The following is a 19,543-nucleotide window of genomic DNA, read 5'->3' on the forward strand; positions in this document are numbered from 1 at the left end:
TAGGGATCTTGGTTTGACACTTCTCTCTTCGGCATGTGCCAGCAATGAGACAGAGCAAAGCACCTGCAGAGTTCCCTCAGCCTTGGCCCAGCACAGAAAGCTCACACAAACAATCGTACCTGCTGCCCTCCTCCCTAGATCTCTTGGGTTCCAAGGACAGAGGCTAGGGATTGTCGGAAGCCCTACTATCCGTCCCCAGATGTCAAAATCTAAAAACCAAGGGCCTGAACAGATGGCTCAGCAGTTAAGAGTACATAATGATGCTCGTTCAGAGGACCTGAGTTCAGTTCCCAGCACCCATATCAGGTGGCTTACAACCAACCGCCTGTGACTCCAGTTCCAGGGAGCCTGATACTGCTGACTTCTACAAGCTCCAGCACTCAGCTATACACAGATACATAGACACACACTTTAAAATAACAACAAAAGTTTAAAAAATGAAAAGCATTCAATAAAAGAGAAACTCATGGCATGAGTTATCATTAGTGTTTGTAACCAGAATGGTCAGAAATAATCTTTCGTTTCTATATTCCGTTGTAGCCTGCAAGTCATTTTATGTGAGTGAATATAATCATAACCAAAATCCCCACAAAAGCTTAAGTATGTCGCCAAATATTCCTGATTTATACTTGGGGGAAAAAATTGGTCAGTTTATGTCCAGAAGTAGAATTGGAACCAAGACTTGTGTCCATGATTCCAAACCAGCCCTTAGAGAATCTGTCCTCTGGAAAATGTACTGAAGAGGTTTCTGCGTGTGTTGTACAAGCAAGGCTTTCACAGCATGACTGACAGGTAGATTTAGTCCAATAAGAGGACCCAGTCTACTTGGTGACACTCGGCTCCTCCGCCTTAATGACTCACCCCGCTAGAGCCCCCCAGAGAGAGACCAGCTTGGAATTTCCTGGCACTGAGCTTTGCCTCAGTCTCCCTAGAAAGTCTGGGTGTCGGTTGCTCTGAATCCTAGGCTGCAGTCCTCCCCACCTCTTTCCCTGTCTGTCTTGGAAGACGAGGGCCACATGTTCCACAGTCACCTTTTGTTTACTGCTCTAGCTGATGGTATGAACCTGGGAGAGTGGGGCCTAAAATGGAGGCGGATTAAGGTCTCACTTGATAGCCGGCTTTATTCAGAGCATCGGACAGCTTACACCCTGAGAGTTACGAAAGGTCCCCTGAGTAGAGTTCTCCTGGGCTCAAGTCCTCATGATCACAAGGACAAGCTGCATGTGGCAAAAACATGTTTTCCCTTAGGGGTTTTCCGCAGAGGCCTATGAATACCAACAGCTGAAGGGAATTCATTCTATCTGCTACACCTGGGAGGGCCAGGAAAACACAATTCCCAGAACAAGTCTGTGTTATAAAGAAACCAAGGTCACAAGACATTTGTCTTGTTTTCTTGGAGTTTTCTAACAAGCACCCGGAATTCTCACATGATTCAATTCTTGGACTGTTTCAACAACCTTTGTGTTTTTTGCACGGCCTACTACCCAGAAGGGTATAGAGGGTTCTACAGAAATTGTTGCTGCAGGGAAAGAGAGAGAGGAAGGAATCTTGCCTTCAGTCAGTACAGTGGGCAGTAGACTACAAAGGAAAAGAAAGATGAAGAAAAAGTCTTAGCATTATGTGTGACTATGGGAACCATTAAACACTCATTTGACAAGTAAGATGTGCTAGTCATATTTAAATAACTAATTCAAATGCAGCTTAAAGGACTTGTAACTGAGAAACTGTGTGGAGTAGAGGGATATACCACTGAAGAATTTAAAAAAAAAAAACCCTCAGGCCTCCTCATCTCCACTCATGTGACCTTACAACTGCTCCAAGCCTCCATTTCAGTCCTTCACCGAACAGAACCCCTTCCCTCAGGACTTTTGCCAGAGTTGAATTGGATCATCCTTGTAGGGCACATAGCAGCACCTAGAACTTGATGAAGCCTTGGCCAACAGTCATCATTGTCCCCGCTTGGTGTTGAGTGACATGAAGGGACCTATCAAGAACCTTTCTCTTGACTTTTCCTTCCAAAATTTGGCCTAGATTTCCTTTAAACCACCCATGGCTCCAGCAATCCGCACTTCTTGGGTTGTTATTGGAACTATACTTCAGTGCATTTGGCTGTGGCTACAGAGCTTGGGAAGACCCCTGAACAGACTGCTCTTCAGACAAGCAGGGGGATGGACAGGGGTCTGGTAGCCAAGTGAAGCACAAGTCTGGGTGAGAGAGTCAAGCTGGAAAGCAGAGCCCTTGGAGTCCTGCCATCCCCTCTGGCACCAGACCAGGATTTATATGAGAGACTTCCTACACACTTTCTCGTAACCCTCAATCCAGTCTTCAGGCTGGAGCCCGGAGTGGGTTGGGGATAAATTACCCCCACTGGATCCTCTGGCTATCTCACATGTGGTTTCTCTATCAGTCCCACTCGAACCACAAATAGGGTGTTCTAGGCAAAACTCTAAGCCAAAATCTCTCGAGATTATCATCAGATAATAATTTCTGCCGGAAAACAAAACAAGGGTCAGACACTTCTGGTATAGAGTTTACTTTGAGTGGTTCTTACAGCTTTACAGACAGGCTTTCTGTCAGATCATTCAGTATGCGTGCAAACGCAGTAGAGAGTGATGGGAAATAACGACTCCCCCAGCCACGAGAGGACTAGCACAGCAAGCCCTGGATAAGATAAACCTACAGTGAAACATGCAGAACGGTGGTCAGCGCTAAGAGCTGCATCGCTCCCGGGTCCAGATGAGTCCAGCTAGCCGGTGTAACATTCACAGGCACATCTGTGGTCTCCCTAGCCTGGTACTCGGTCTCTAAGCCCAAGCGCATCATCCCTGCTATCCTAGATCCAGAGGCTCTCCCTAGGAAAGGGAAGCAAACCCTGGGCCAACCCCACCCCTAGACATGCGCTATCACAGGGCTCCTCTGCTCATTTGACTCTGCTGCTCCTGCAAGCCTGGATGGCTTGCTCACCTGTGCATGGTGCCTTGTGGATTTGCACCAGCTGTATGAAGAGTGCCCTGAATTCCAAAGCCAGGACACAGATGCCATCCGGTCCTCTCAAAGGTTGATACTGCCAAGCTTAGTTCAGACTCAAAAGGAATGGTGAGCATAGGTTTATGTTTTCTTGTGGTTTTCTTTCTACTTTTATATAAAGTCATAACAGAGTAGAGCCCAATAGGTTCAGAACTGACCAAGGTTTTCCCAAACTATCCTAAACATTATACATATCACAGGGGTATATTACTTACTTTCTGTTTCTTTGATAAAGCACTGACCAAAAACCAAGCTGGGGAAGGAAAAGCTTATTTGGCTCACAGGTTAACTGTCGCTCATCAAAAGAAGCTGAGGCAGAAACCTAGAGGCAGGAGCCAAAACAGAACTACGGGGGATGGCTGCTTGCTGGCTTGCTCCCCATGTCTTGACCAGCTTGCTTTATTATAACCCAGGACCATCTGCCCAGGGATGGCACCATCCACAGTGGGCTGGTCCCTTCCATATCAATCGTGATCAAGAAAATGCCCAGCTAGCATGCCAGTGGGTCCGTCTAATGGAGTCAATTCCTCAGCTGAGGTCCCCTCTTCCCAGGTGACTCCAGTTTGTGTCAAGTTGACAAACACTAACCAGCATGGAAGATCTCTCCTTTGGTTTGGCAGAGAAGGAGGCGTGTGAACTCTGAAGGGCCTCAGGAGTACTAGGTGTGCGCAGTGGGACGCTTCTCGGTACTGGAAAATTACCATGGCAACATGTGTCATCTTGTTAAATGTGTGCAGACCTACAGAAAGATCTGACTCTGCCGTGCACAGGAAATCACAGCTCTGCCATTCAGTCTTCCAGCAGCCCACGCTGGCATCAACAACCCCCAAGCTAGTCATTATCTTCCGTCGCCTTCTCCTCTCCTCAAGCCCGCTGCCTCCCCCTAACCGCATGTCCCCTGTCTGGTTAGCGTCTCACCTGGTGCCCAAGACAGATGTCCAAGGGTCCTGCATTCCCTCCCAAAGCTACCTGCGCCAACTCTCCTGCGATTCCTTCTTTACAGGGGCATTTCCCTCACCAGACTGTGGGCTCCTAAGGGAGCTTCCCATGTCACAGTCCCATTGCCTGGCAGAATCTCCAAGGCCTCATATGGGTTTCTGAGTACTGGTTGGCCAAATGCACCCAGAGCCAGGACACATGGAGTGGTGAGCTGGGGGGCTGTTTTTAAGTTGGTCTGTTGGCAAAATGGAATCTCAGTGAACGACACAGGCACACAAAGTCTCAGGACTTCTCCAGGGACAGCTTGTGTTGCAGCTTGGGGAGTCTGCCTCTAACCTTCCCTGTAAGATTCTAGTCCCAGTTGATCCTGTCAGGCAGGAGCTGTGGTCAGTGGAAACACACAGTGACCAGCAGGAGTTGCTGCCCTTCTGGATTCTGCAGGTAAGGCCTGGTGCCTTTTTTTTTTTTTTTTTTTTTTTTTTGTAAAGACTGCACAATGTGGTTCTTAGACCCCTGCTTCAGTAGAAACTGATTTTTCTATATAGTCTTGGAATACTGGATCACAGATCTCTTTAAATTTTAGTGATCATTTTGTCCGCTAGATAAAGGAAAAGACATATCAAGGGGGAGTGGCTTGCCCATGGTCAAACCTGGATTGAAATATAGGTCTTTTAGCCCACAGAGAACAATCTTCACTCCTCCTCGGTCTCCTAGGGGCAGCAAATATTTTTCTATAATAGGACATGTAACTAGGCTTTGTGTGCCAGAGTCTCCAATGCAACTTCCCAACTCGGTTAGTTCACTTAGCACAGAGGCAGTCCTGGAGAGTAATTAAATGAGTGTGTGGGTCTGTATTCCAATAAAACTTTATCAACAAAAACAGACGGTCTTTGGTCCTCGTGCTCACAATTAGCTAGTCTATGCTCTAAACCCTCAAATGGCCCATGAACCAAGAGGATGGGCATCCCTTGAATGTAAATGCAGACTCTCAAGGCCCACACAGACATGCTGGAACAGAATCTGCATGCCCACGGCCTCCCCAGTGATGTATGATAAGAGTTGTGCGGGTTGACCTGGCTACTCCCCCCTGAGAATATCACGATGAAGTTTTGTATACCAGAAAAATGAGCTGTGGGGAGGTTAACCAACCTGTCCCAGGTCAGTTGGTGGGTGTGGAACTAGAGTCCAGGCATTCTAAATGTGGGATGCTCTACACCAGGTAACCCACCCTAGCTCCAGCCCCATCTCTTTGAGCTGGCCCTGACCCAACCAAATTTGCTGGAAATCCAAGGGAAACAACTGGTCTTTCTTCCTTGGTTGACTTTGGGGCAGAGAGGACTCCAGCTGGGGCTCCTCCCACCCACCCCCATCTTCTGAGACCTGGGAGAGGCTGGGGAAGTGGAAAGGTGCCTGGGAGGTTGCTCACCATCTGCAGAGGGAAACCTGCTCACACCGGTTCGAGCCGGAGCTGAACTCTAGCTTAATGTCTGCCTCTCAAAATAAAAGAGGGGCTAGGGAAACGTCACCTCCTCCCTGCAGAAGGAGCAGCTAGTCCGGGTTCTTTAGTCCAGGACTCAACACCTTGTTGTTTTTGTCCTTGTTGCTCCATTGCTTGCACCACTTTGGTTCCCAAACCCGTCCCTCCTTGGGCCTTGCTTTTAAGCCATTCAATACTGGGCACTTCCTGAGCTCCACCCCCATAGCAAAGCACCATGCTGGCCGCAGGCCTGTATACTGCTGTTCAGAGTTCTTGGCTAGTTTCTATTTTGTGCAAGCACTGTGTATGTCCGTTGGGGCTGCTGTAATAGAATACCAGAGGCTGAGTGGATTAAGCAGCAGAAATTTCTTTCTCATGCTTGCAGAGACTGAGAAGTTCAACCTCAAGCTGCCAGGTGGTTTGGTCCCACATCCTGGCTTGCAGATGAACCCTTCCTGCTCTATCATCAGTCACATGGAAAGCTTCTCTCTTTACACCTCCTTTTCTAAACATTTGCCCTCATGATGTCCCCAAAACCTGCTATCACATTGAGAACTGGTGCTTCAACATATGAATTGGAGGGGTGGGGGGCAGAGACAGGCATTTAATCCATAGTATTTGATCTTCTTGTTTTTTTGGCCAGTCTCACCATGTAGCCCAGGCTGGCCCAGGATTCTCTAAATGCTAAGATTACTGTCGTGAGCTCTCAGCCTCAGTGTTAACTCTTAGTCAACTCACAAATAATGTGTTGGCCTGTCATTTAGTGAATACCTACTTAGGAGATTAAAGACTTGTATATTTCACTATTTGATTTCTGTCTGAGGAAGCTGAAACCCCGTGGGTTAAAAGACTACGGTGAAATCACACCGACAATGTATAGTCAAGCTGCATGAAGTCACACCTGGCTTCAAGTACTTAAGATGATCCAGATACTGCAGAGGTTTCAATAGAAAGACAGCGTGGTCCAGTTCCCAATCCACAGTGCTGTCAGCATGGTATTTTGCTATAGGATGGATCAAGAGGTACCTAGCAACCATGTTAATACTAGCATAACAGGCAAGTACCATGAAGTAGCAGAGTCAGTGGTACCACAAAAGTGTGGGACACAAGAAAGGGAGTTTCTCCTTCAGAACCTGAGCCTTAGCGACTTGGCACTATGCCATGCACCTAGCAGGTGATCTGTAAATATCTGATGACCCAATGAATGAATGAACATGATAGAAGAGATGTATGCTGGTCCTAGACACTGACCAGGATTTAAAAGGACAGAGATTGAGAGAAAGAGAACATGAGCTAATGCAGGGTATAGATTTGCAACTGTAAAGCCTTGATTCGGGAGCCTGGTTGAAGAGCTCTAATGGGTAGGACCAAGGGTAGTGGTGGGTAGACCCAGGATCCTACCGTCCTTTGTTTATAGCTGAGTCTCCCCCCACACCCCATAAACCACCACAGTTCCCTGCTTCCTCAGTGCCCAAGCTTCACGGTCTGCCTTCTCTACACCCTAGCCTCTTCCCAAGCCGAGGCTGCTGTTGGCAGAATGGCTACTGTAAGCGGAGCCCCTGCCAGCTCAGGCTTCTTCCCGTGTTCAGGTCAGTTCACCCAACACTTGTTATGCATCTGGTTATATTTAGCACCATATGCTAAAAATATTTTCCATTCGTCATCTCATTTTAATTCCCTATAGCGCCCCTGCCTTGGTCCCTTTTCTTCAGCTGTGACAACCATGCCACAGATCATAGCTCAGGAAGCCGGGAAATCCAAGATGGAAGGATCATTTCTCCTTGTCCAGTCTCACCTTAGCAGCGTGGTGATGTCAGAGCTCTGAGATTTCCCCCCACCCAGGACCTCCTTTCTTCCTGAGAAATCCCCCCTCCCTGCTCTTTTTACCCCTTACCTGGTCCCTTCCCTTCTAAAGCACCCACCCCTCTTCACAGAGGTTTAGAAGCCCTCTTCCCCTATGCAGCACCTTCGTCAAAACTCTGGCTTAGTCCAGAAGATACAGCCACAGAATGAAGGGAGCCATTTTCTCACTCTGTTGCTCACACAGGCAGACCTGCAGAACCCAGAAGCCGCCATATGCATCCCTCCACCCCGCTTGCTTGCTTGCTTGTTTGTTGGGATTAAAGGCGTGCGTGCGCAACCATCGCCCAGTTGTGCATCCCTGTCTCTGTGCTTTCTCTTGCCTCACCAACACTTGTACCGGGTGGCCTATGTCCTGCATGGTGGCGACAGGCCAAGACTGAGGCCTATCTACTCTTGACTCGTCAGCAAATGGGTCTTCATATAGGCGGCAGAGCTCAAACTTGCTTAAGGATCGGTGCACTCAGTGCATCACCCTCATTGAGGGAAACCGGGGCCCTGGAGGGGACATGATTTGCCTAAGGCAGTGCTACTAGACAGAGCCCAAAGGAAACAGCATTCTGTCTCCCTCCAGTCAGGCCAGCACCTTCCCTCCCCCACAGCTTGCCTTCTTTCTTAGAAGCTAGTTTCTCTTTTCTACCCCTTTGCTGCCTCAGTCTGGGGCCAAAACTGACTACGCCTCCTGGCTACCTCTGTGCCTTGATGAGGCTTGACACGCGTGAGAGTAGAAGCCCAAGAACCAATGTGACAAGCACATGGCACAAAAGAAGGGGTGCCCTGAAGGGATGAATGTCAAGTCTTGCCTTTATGCTCCTAGAACACCAGGAGCAAGAGAAGGCGACATAGATCTCTCTCTCTCTCTCTCTCTCTCTCTCTCTCTCTCTCTCTCTCTCTCTCTCTCTCTCTCTTCTCTCTTCTCTCTCATGTATCACAAGAAAGTCGCAGGGTGGGTCATGGCAGTTAAGGTTAGGATAACTGAGGGCCTATTTTAGGCCCTTTTTAGCATAAAGGAAACAGACACGGAAGTGCATCTCCTGCCGAGATCTGGGCAAAACCTTTCCAAGGAAACAAAATCACAGTGACAGAGACTTCCTGAGGACTTCCTGTGCTACTCCATGACATGGGATTTTACAGAGCACGCTCTGCCCTGCCCGCAGGATGTCTTGTCTACCTGCCAGAGGGTGCACACCAAGTCCCCAAGGAGAAGTGGGTGACTGAGTCACGGGGTTCAGACCCAAGTCTGTGGAGCTCATGTCCTGCATCAGCCCCTGAGGCTGAGAACAAGAGTGGCAGCAATGTCACTTGGAGAAGACCGGGACAGGTCTTCAGGGCTCCAGTACTTGGACACTTGCTTTGAAATGCCTTTGCCAGGATCTGGGCTGAATCTATACTCACTCCAGTTGGGGCTCAGGTGAGCTGAACCGTGCCTAGCTTTGTTGGGTGTTAGCATTGAGCTACCAAGGACGCACAGACCATCTCCATGGAAACACAGAGGGAAGAGAGGAGCTCCAGGCAACACCTGTCTGAGCCTTGGTGGTTGAGTGTGTAGGAAGGCCTGCCAGCTTCCACTCACCTGTCTAGACAGTGGGGCTGACCTTGTTCCTCTGCCAAGCAGAACTAGGCCATGGCTTTTCTTTTCGCAGAGGCAAGGAGGTCCTATGTACCTACAGCACACACTGGCTTCTTTGGAGCACAGTGACAAGAAGCTTTGCTGTGTATAGAATACCCTCAGATTCTCTCAACACATCAAGGCGTGTTCTAGTGTTACTCCTCTTTCATGTGGAATTGGTCACCTTCTAAATGCCTAAGTTGAAAGCCCTAAACTTTGGTACCTAAGACTGTCCTTATATTTGATACAGGTTCTTTTTTGGTAACGTTAGTATATAAATTAATAGGTTTTATTTTCCTCCTCCCCATCACCTTGCCCCCCCTTTGCTGGTCATATGTACATCTGTGTCATATGTAATGATTACGTATATGTTTTCCTTCGCTCTTACCTTCCTTAAGATCCCTTCCTCCCTTTCTCATTTGATGGCCTGTGTGTGAACACACAGATACAAGCAGAAATTTCAGTCTGGAGTCTGTGTGTACACAAAGCACGTATTTATCTTCCTAAATCTGGCCTATTGGCCTTAACAAAATGATCTCCAATTTCGTCCATTTTCCCACAAATCGCATAATTTCATTTATATTTAAAACTAAATAAGATTGTGTTGTGTGTATGGACCACATTTTCTTTCTCCATTCATTTGTTGATAGACATCTTGGCTGGTTTCATTTCCTAGCTGTAGGGACTAGAACCACTAAGACCATGGATGTGCCTGTATCTCTGTGTCATGCTGGCTTAGCATCCTTTAGGTGCTAAGTTGGGTCATATACAAGTGCTAGAGTTGGGTCATATGGTAGTTCTAGTTTATATTTTTTGAGGAACCTCAAAAATGAACATGTTTTGTATTATAGAAACAGAACCTTCAAAGATGTGATTAAGTAAATATGAAGCTGTTAAGATGAGCCATGATCTTATTGCTGTCCTCATATAAATTTTGGAGCCACAGAGGCAACAGGGATGTGTGTGAACAGAAGAATGTCTGGGTGGTCAAGACAGCAGTGATCTGTGAGCCAAGAGATGGCTTCAGGGAAAGCCAGCTGTATTTGTTTGGGTTTTTATTTCTGTGAAGAGACACCATGACCATGGCAACTCTTATAAAGAAAACATTTAATTGGGGTGATTCGCTTAGAGTTCTGGAGGTTCAGTCCATCATCATGATGACAGGGGTCATGAAGGTGTGCAGGCAGACACAGCTGGAGCTGAGAGTGCTACACCTTGCAGGCAACAGGAAGTCAACTGACTCACACTGAGGGAAACTGGAGCAAAAGAAACCTCAAAGCCCGCCTCCACAGTGGCACACTTCCTCCAACCAGGCCACACCTACTAATAGTGCCACTCCTTTGGGGAGCCATTTTCTCTCAAACCATCACACCAACCTTGCTGGGACCTTAATTTTGGATTTGGGCATGGTCCCTCTGGCTTCCAGAGCTACTGGAAGGTCTAAAGTTGTGTTCCTATGGATACCAGGGTTCTGCCAGCTTTTACCTAACTTTGTTGAGCTTTGGTCTCTCCCCCTGAGAGTTGTTAGGATTAAATAAATAAAAGCAAAATGGGGCTGAGATAAAAAGTCGGAAGGAAATTAAATAGAGTCTGGGTGGAGAGTAAAGGCATAAAAGACAGGGTAGGCTGCCCTCTTGGTCCAAGCACACCTTCCTTTCTGGCCTCTGCATGGAGGTAGGCGATGGTAGGGAACGCAATTTGATATGTTATTTTAAGGTCTAATGTTGTGATTTGAGGACAGCTCTAAGAAGCCATACAGGCAAATGCTTAGGAGTTGTAGGGAGAAAAGGAAAGTGAAACAGTCAGATTTTATGCCTCTCTCAACCAGGTACTTCACACACTTCTGGGTGAACATTAGCATCCCTAATCTTCACCTGAGAAAGTTCTAGATCAAAGCAGTCTGGGAAGTAACTTGCTTCTATTCTTCACCTGAACTCCTGTGGGTACTTTTATTGCCTCGGGCTCAACTTCTCAGACTTGAATGTGTCTTGGAATCTTCCAGAGGGCTTGTTAGAACATAGTCTGTTAGAGTCAGCCTCCAGAACGTATGATTCTGCAGATCTGAGGTGGGGCCCAAGGATGTGCATTTCTAACAAGGTCACAAGCGATGGAAAGCCTGCTGGTTTAAGGCCACACTCTGGGAATCACTGGCCAGTGGCAGCAGGAACTTAGCCCACCGGATATAAACTGCAATGCACTTCGGAATACCTGAGGGTTGTTTCAGAATAAATGTGGTGCCTGGTCAGCATCCCATGCAGTTTAATATAGCTGATAGAGGCTGCGACCTGGGCACATTATGTTTGTTTGTTTTCTTTTTTTTCTTTTCTCTTTTCTTTTTTCTTTTCTCTTTTCTTTTCTTTTCTTTCTCAAGACAGGATTTCTCTGTGTAACAGTTCAGGGTGTCCTGAAACTTCCTTGGTAGACCAGGCTGGCCTAGCTCACTGAGATCTGCCTGCCTCTGCCTCTGCCTCTCAAGTACTGAGATTAAAGGTTTGTGCCGCTTCTGCCCAGCAGTACCATTGCTTTTAAAAGGTAAATTTGACATACAACGAAGTTCAGGAACCACGGATATAGCCACATTCCCCTTTAATCTGTCCAGTCCAGCTGCTCATTACTGAGGCCACAGGTCATCTGCTCCCAGCGCCTCATCCACCTTCCACTCCTTGTCTCAGAACACCTTTGCTAGAACTTCCCAAGTCTCTTATTTGGCTCTTTTTCCACCGTTCCTTCCTCTCTTTCCCCATTCAGCTCAGACTGCGTGGTACACTGGCTGCAGTTGTAGTCCGTGTGCGCATGGAAAATCTTGAAGATTATCTTAATCAAACTAAAGGAAGAGCAACCCAGAGAACCTTCTGGAACTAATGCTTGGTCTTTGTTGCCATGAGAAGCTAATAGTTTTTCTTTAAGATTTCTTTTTTTATGTGTATCATCTTACCTAGTGAAAAATGCTACATAAGTAAGTTTATATATTGACATAATAATCAATCACACAAACATACTTGCGGTTATTAAATATGTGTGTTGCTATTTAAAACAAGGTTTCACATGGTATCCCAGGCTGGCCTAGAACTCGCTTTGTAGTCCTTGCGCCTCTCCACCTCCCATCCTACCCCCAAACTCCTAAGTACTAAGATTATGAGCATGAGCTCCCACACATGGCTTGTAAATATTTTAATGGCAGCAGAAATTTCGATCATGTGGATATCATGTTGTTTGTTTAACTGTTCCCATGTAGGAAGAAACGTGGCAGTGGGGTGACTTTTATAAATGATGCCACAACGCATGTGCTTTCGTGAACTACTTGGGTTCTGTTTGTGATAGAAAGTAACAGGAGAAACAATGTCAAACCTTCAAAAGCATTCCAACAGGCAAATTATTTCCAAACCTTTCTCTCCTTGTAACATCTCGTCTCGGGTGTGAAGGTACACATACTGCATCTTCTTTTGCCAAGCCCTTGTTTGGTGTTTTGCTTGGTGCCGCTAAGGATTGTGGGTCTGGGGGTGACATGGTAAGATGTGCATTTATAACCCTGAATGCTAGGGGATGAACAGATTGGAACTGATGTTCTTGCTGCCCTACCCCTTGCTTCCATGTTCCTCCATCTCCATTTTCCCATGCCATGGCTTCCTTCTTTCCTAGAATGCAGATGTTAAGTGTTCAGTGTGCACGCATGTGTGCACAAAGCCTTGTCACCAAAAAATAGTAAGAGCAGGGCTGGAAGGCCTGGCTCATAGGTTGCACAACCTTGTGCCTGGCCCAAAGATCTCCTCCTCTGGTTCTGGACAAGTTTCTGAATAATAAGAATAAATAATAATTAAATAATAAATCTCTCTAAGGAAAATATAGTTCACCGAATTCTTTCTCTTTCTTAGACAAGATTCCTTCAGCAACAGAATAACTCTATGTTGCCAGTTCCTAACACAGGGCCTAGAACATTGTTGCTGACTCTGTAGCAATTCTGTGACTGAGTGAATGAATCCTGCTTAACTAAGGTGCATAGATACTCTGTCTTAAACATTAGTGAGTGGAAGAGTATAAAGACAATATGATCATGACACAATTACCAAACTCTGAATCATTGGTACCCAAGGTAAAGCAGACACCTGATATACCAGATATCCCGATCCTGGATTCTGTGTTCTAAACACAGAACCTAAACATTCACTGTTGTTTGTGCCTAGACATTGACTTATATTCTGTTCTCCTTCATTTCAGTACCACACTTATTGCGTACATAAGCTTCTCTGTGGTAGAGGAAGAAAAGAGGGGCTAGGTGATGAAAGAACTCTCTTTAAGGGTAACACAAAGAAAACTGAAACCATGGACTATTTATAGTTATCATACAAAAGAAGGGTCTTGATGCTCAATTACTTTAGGAAAGAAATGTAAAATAGATTTCTTTAAGACTTTCTCAGTAGGCATTCTAGGAAGTTGAAAGATATTAGGTAATAGCAGAGAGGGCAAAGAGCAGCTAAGTCCTGCAGTCAGGTGTCAGGGTCAGGGGTAGGGGTAGGGTGCCAGACAGGAGTCACCTGTTTGTATTCATTCATATACATATTCAAAAGTGAGAGGACAAAGGGATAATAAGCCCCTAGCCCTTTCCCCTGCATACCCTCTCCTCGGGCCCACATCTGTGCCAACCCCTCCCCCACCTGCCCACTCCCGCTGGTGAGATCAGCCTTCATTACAGTTCTTCTGGAGCCAGGAAGCAAGGTAATGTGTGGGAAGCGATAGCTGCAAGGTAATGTGTGGGAAGTGATAACAACTTTAAAGCCATTCAACGGGAAAATTTGTTAAAAGACAGAGACATTGTAAAGCTGAAACACTTGAGTCTATTAAGTGCCCTGCTTCTTAGAACATTTTGTTACCAGGGCATGTTTCAAGGAGGGAAAAACACTGAACCATTGAGCTCTGTCAGATACCAAAGCCTGTGACAAAGAGCAACATTTTCTAAGGTATCTGTTTCTGTCACTGTGCAGAAGAACTTCGAAAAACATATGCCTTTATTTTCTTCTCGTCCCTCCTACCCCAACTCCCCTGCCCTCCGAGCCCCTAGAAGTTCTCTATTACTTTTCTCTCCTTCATCTCCTGCATCCTCTTCTCTTGCTTCCTCCCTCCCTGCCTCCCCCACCTCCCATAGCCTGTGTTGTTTTCGTGGACATCATTAAACCAGCACAATAAGCTGAGACTCTGCAAGGATTATTCAACCCTCTATGGTAAGGGAAACTAATTAAGTGACTAGAGATTTAGACATTTATTGTTGATTAGCTCCAAACTCCTTCAGAGAGCCTGGAGCGCTCTCCTAAATAAACCTTCCCTTTTTATGGCTTCTTGTCCCAAGTCCAAATGAGACGGAGAGCTTACGGAGACAGCATCTTCTCCGTGATGTGAAGCAGAGGGAACTTAGGGAGGAGAGTCGGGTGTGGATGGATACAGAGGGGGAAGCGGTGTGATCTTCACAGATGGATTCGACTTGTGTATCTCTTGACAGCTAACGTCTCTCAATGATCAGACATTTAGACTTCAGTGTTGACACGTTCGCTGTCAGTTCAGTGCTGTGGCCAACGGCCTCCGCTAGATAGACATCAAACAGTGGGGTATTTTTAAGACAACCATCTTCTAAACAAAAGAGTAAATATTTCTTCACTAATCTTAAACAGTGCATCTTTGGAGGACAGAAGCCATTTGACAAGCAAACAAAAGCCTTGGCACAGCTTTCTCTCCCGTGGCTATTAATGGAACAGTAGTAACTAGCCTCGATATGAGAAAGCCTCTTCTTCCGCTATCTAAGGGGATAAACTGTTCTTTAAACTCTGCGTCTTAATTTTTGCTTCAGCTCTAACTGCACAAGCAGTTGCCTTTTAGAGTGAGTATTGGGCCCAGCATCCAACACCACCTCTGCTGTCACTCTCACAGTGGAGAATGGAGGCGGAAATCCAAGCAAACTGGACCACTCCTCCCAGGCTGGGAACTGGAAGCCATGACCACCATTGCAGTGCATTGGTACTGTGATATGGAGCCTGGCGTACATGTTTTTCTACCTCCTTTTCCACTGTGAGCCACAATGGCCTGATACAGGCGGACTATTCTTCTCCTTTGCCTGACTTAGGCACTGGGTATGCTGGAAAAGTCCCTTGATCTTCCTGAGGATGTCCACAGAGGATGGCTCACCAGCAGTTAAGCATAGGCCAAATTTGAGGCTAATTAACCATCAGTCATCGTTAGCAGAGCCAACATGTTTCTCTGACATTACAAATAGTTAGAGTCTCTTCAATCATTCCTTCTTAGACCCAAACCAATTTGTCTCTACAAGCTAGGTTGGTGTAGTTCAGAAACAGTTGGTTTGTGGCTCTATATTTGAAGAAACTGCTTGATGTCAGCCTACTCACTGGATACATATTAATCTTCAAAATCAATGCATTAAAAAAACTATAACTTGGCTTTAACTTTCTGCTCCCTCAAAAAGGTACATCTATTTCTTTTTTGAGAAAAATGTCTGACTCGGTATATGAAAGCTCTAGCTAGACCTGGGCTGGGCATCAAGGGGCCAGAGCTTCTGAAGAGACTGTCCTGAGTGAGGGAGAAGAGTGTCCATGGTCTTTGCTGTTCACTCTGCAGACCTCAGCGACCAGCTCCTTGAAGTTGTGGGTCTAGAGGGAGCCATGGAAATGGGACAGATCTATACTGGCCTGAAGAGTGCAGGCAGGAGGCTGGCCCAGTGCTCCTCTGTCATCATTAGGTAAGTTCCCTTGTTACCCAGCATCGTCTGGGTCTCTGTACCCCCTTGAACATTCGGGCAAATAATAAAAAGACTGGGGGAAGCAACCTTCAGACTTCAGGCTATAGCAGATTGGCGAAAAAAGCTTAGCAGTATTTATAAAGAATACTTTGACTATATTCTTTAATTGTTGATATATATGTGTGTGTGTATGTGTGTGTGTGTGTGTGTGTGTGTGTGTGTGTGTATATCCCCAACTATCTACTCAGGCCATATGGTCATTTGTATGTATATGATTTCAGGGATGACCATTTGGTATTGGATAACCAATCGGTGTGCCCTTCCCTAGGGGAATCTATTTCTCCTGCTGTTAGCATTCCTTGGTTGCCTGTAGTTCTTGGTGTAGTGTTGATGCCCCATGGGTTTCCCCACCCATGATAGCATGTGTGGTGGTGCCACCCTTGTTCTAGTCTTGTTTAGGCAGCCATGTTGGTGACATTTCATGGGTGTAGATTCTTTATCATTTCCAAGAGACATGATCTCAACAGCAAACCCCCTGTCCCTCTGGCTCTTCTAATCGTCCTACCCTCTCTGGCTATGACCCCTGAATGTCAGGTGGAGGAGTTGTGTTGGGCCAGATTTAATGCCATCATCAACTAGAGGAGCCATGATAGCCTATCCTCTTAAAATTACTTGGTGACATAAACAGAACATATATAAGACCCAGGGCACCAGAGGTCCAATTTTTTGTCTTTTTCTCTTTGTAATTGTAAAACATTAGAATAATGCCAGGGCTCACAACTGGCATAATGCCTTCTTATGCTAACCTATTAACGTCAATGAATTTCTTGTATTGACCAAGAGGGTAGCAGTTTTGGGGGACATGGATGATGTAGCCAGCCTGCCTGGATGCTCCGGGGTCTGATAGGGGTTTGTCCAATTTCAGTTCTCCTTAGTTAGACTTTTTCCCCTCAGCTTCTCACCCAATCTGGCTGTTTGAGACAGCTTGGTTCCTTTCCTTTTTCTCTCTTGTTACAGATCCTATCTGTTGGTTTGCCTTAGGGATCTCCTAGAAGGGCTGCGGGGGGTAAAGGGTTTCCCAGAGGCATTTGCATTAAAGAGCCCTTTCTTCCAGAAACACTTGGGCAAGTGTCAGCGAGAGCACAGTTGAGGAATCTGTTCTTGGCCCTTCCATCTTCCCTCAGCTGGAGCCCTTCTGTGGTCCCCGAGGGTCTGTTCCCCTACCCCTTTGTCATTTCCTACCTCTGTACCATCTGTGTCTTCTGTTTCCAACACCATACATACCCCCTGTCTTTTGGAGTCATCGCTGTGATAGGACGCTTGCTTCCCAGACCAACCTGGGCAGCCCTTGCCCAGAGCCCTCCTACCTATGGGGCTAGGTTTTCTGTAGAATATCACAGCCATGGCCTTGATAGATTACAGAGAATACAGTGTCCTGACTGCCAGGAAGAAATCTAAGAAGTTAAGTATGAGGGGGGCTTTTTTCTAGCAGTCAACAGATCTATTTCCAGATGGAAACAGAGGGTAGCTAAAAGCTCCATCCTGCTAGGCCTTTCTCAGATACTTCTCTATCCCCAAGTATTCAAAGACCTCCTTTCTGCTAATATGTTGTTTTCATTATTTAGATGTATTGCTTTTATTATGAAATATACTCAGAGTTCCCCCCAGAGAATTACTGAATCAAAAGAGTGCTTCCCCCCCCTCCATTTTGTAATTTCAAAAATAGGGAAGCTACCAAGCTCAGGTAAGGGCATCCGGTCCAGTGGATGGTGACTGTTCACATGGCCGTGGCCAGAGGACTACCCTTCTCCCACGGCGTTGGAGGACACATTAGAGTCTACAGAGCCCATATGCCAAAGAGAAAGCCTTTCCCAAGCAAGAGGGCAACACATTCTCTTCACCTCTCCTCCTACACCTGAGGTCACTATTCCTAGATGTCCCTGTCCCAGTACAGTCACGGTGTATATGAATCCAGAGTACCCTACCTAGTGCGGTTGAGTGTATACTGTGATAACCTCTGTAGCTTAGAGACGTTACCTCTTGGATAGGCTGCAATCACTCATTCTGTCAGGAGTACAGGCCTCTTCCTACTCCAGGGCAGAGTCTGGCACGATCCACTTTCCCCTCAGCCTGGTTGCTGGACTGCTCAGCAGTGGGGCCACCATGTTTGCTGGCCACTTTTCTAGGTGGAAAGCTGTGGCTTTCAATGCACCCATGATAGTTTCTCAAAGTGGAGTCTGAAGACAGAACCTAGAGAAATTCCTATAGTAATTATTAGAGCACAGGTCTGTAGGCCTGCTCCAGATCTGCCAAGCTCAGTTCCTGAGATGCATAAGATTATGTTTTCAGAAAGTTCCCCTGTTCTCAATGAACCTTTCCTAATTGAGCACAAGTGGGCTTCATGCTTCTCTCTCTGTGGTGGGTGTGATGATGATGATTCTCCAGCTCTGAGAGACTCACTGTTGTTTCTTTGGTTTGGGGGTTCCAGGACTAACAAGCTTCTGCCAATGCAAGTAGATGGAGAGCCCTGGATGCAGCCGCGTTGCACGGTAAGTTTGCCAGTCTTGGAGGTGAGCATGAGAGGCGTGTTTTTGTCTTACCCCTTGAAGAAACTGACTTGGTTTGAAATCACTGCATCTCAGTGTAAGCGGGACCCTAGAAGGCTGTCGGGAATAGCCCCTTTCTGACTTTGCTCTGAGACTTTGTCCGTGTCACCTTGAGAGCCTCAGCTTGGACCTACCCAAGTGGTGGAGTCAAAGGAAAGACTGTTCTGCTGAGGAGCCAGTTCGGATGTTAGAGAATGCTTCCTTATCTGGAAGCCAAGCCTACGTGCCCCAGATCCTACCCAGTACATAGACATGCTTCCACAGTCCTGAGGACCTCCCTGGAAATGCCACAGAGAGGTCTGGTTGGTTATCTGCTTTGGTATGGCACAGAACACTGAACGTGGTGCCAGACTTGTAATCACAGCTCTAGAATGCCATCAGCAAATGAATAAAGAGCATGGAACAGGGAAGGTATGGTTGCACAAGCTGAGGCAGGAGGATTTGTGAGTTCAAGGCAACCTGAGCTACAGAATACGTTCAAGACTAACCAGGGTTACATAGAGAGACCCTGCCTCAAACAAATGGGCACTGGAGAGATAGCAAACACAGTGGTTAAGAGCTGTTCTTGCACAGAACTCAGGTTCAGTTCCCAGCACCCACGTCAGCTAACTCCAGTTCCAGGGTGTTGTGGAATAATTTTTTTTGTACACTGTGAACATATGTCACTCTGATTGGTTTAATAAAAAGCTAAATACCCAAAAGCTGGGCAGGACTTCTAGGCAGAGAGGATGCTGGGGAGAAGAAGGCGGAGTCTCCAGTAGATGCCGAAGAAACAGACCTGTAGAAGGAGAGGTAAAAGCCACGAGTCACGTGGTAACATGTAGATGAATAGAAATGGGTTAATTTAAGTTATAAGAGCCTGTTTAAAACAAGCTTACACTATTGACCAAGATTTCATAATTAATAATAAGTCTCCATGCCATTATTGGGGAGCCAACGGTCCTGCCAAAAAAGTTTGGTTACACCAGGGGGATCTGATAGCCTTTGGCCTCACAGGCACCTGCAGGCCCATGGTGCACATGAACTCATGCAGGCACATGCATACACGTGAACAGAAATATAAAATAAATAGAATCCCCCTTTCTTGTCCAGCTATCGCTACTTTAGATCCAGCCAGGGCTGCTATGAGAGTTAAGTTTCCTCACTTCTTATTGTTCCCCCTTAAGAGCCCAGCTAGGAACTCCATGGTAAAGAAAAAGCATTGTCCTGATTTCAGGACATCCATTAAGATACTTGAGTAATGTCCTCAGTATGACATCAGATATGTAATCTCAAAAGAGACAGAC

The 19,543-nt window shown here is 46.4% G+C and overlaps 1 protein-coding gene across 2 annotated transcripts in view; it reads left to right on the plus strand.

The window, feature by feature from the left end:
• Dgkg (diacylglycerol kinase gamma) overlaps positions 1–19,543 on the plus strand; it is a 162,400-nt gene that overhangs the window by 133,377 nt on the left and 9,480 nt on the right. For both annotated transcript variants that reach the window (XM_038345521.1, XM_038345522.1), the window contains 2 exons: positions 15,531–15,651; positions 18,140–18,200. In XM_038345521.1, coding sequence (XP_038201449.1) covers positions 15,531–15,651; positions 18,140–18,200 — 182 coding nt within the window. The remainder of the gene's footprint in view (positions 1–15,530; positions 15,652–18,139; positions 18,201–19,543) is intronic.

This window comes from Arvicola amphibius, chromosome 10 (genome assembly GCF_903992535.2).
Source record: "Arvicola amphibius chromosome 10, mArvAmp1.2, whole genome shotgun sequence".
Lineage (NCBI taxonomy): Eukaryota > Metazoa > Chordata > Mammalia > Rodentia > Cricetidae > Arvicola > Arvicola amphibius.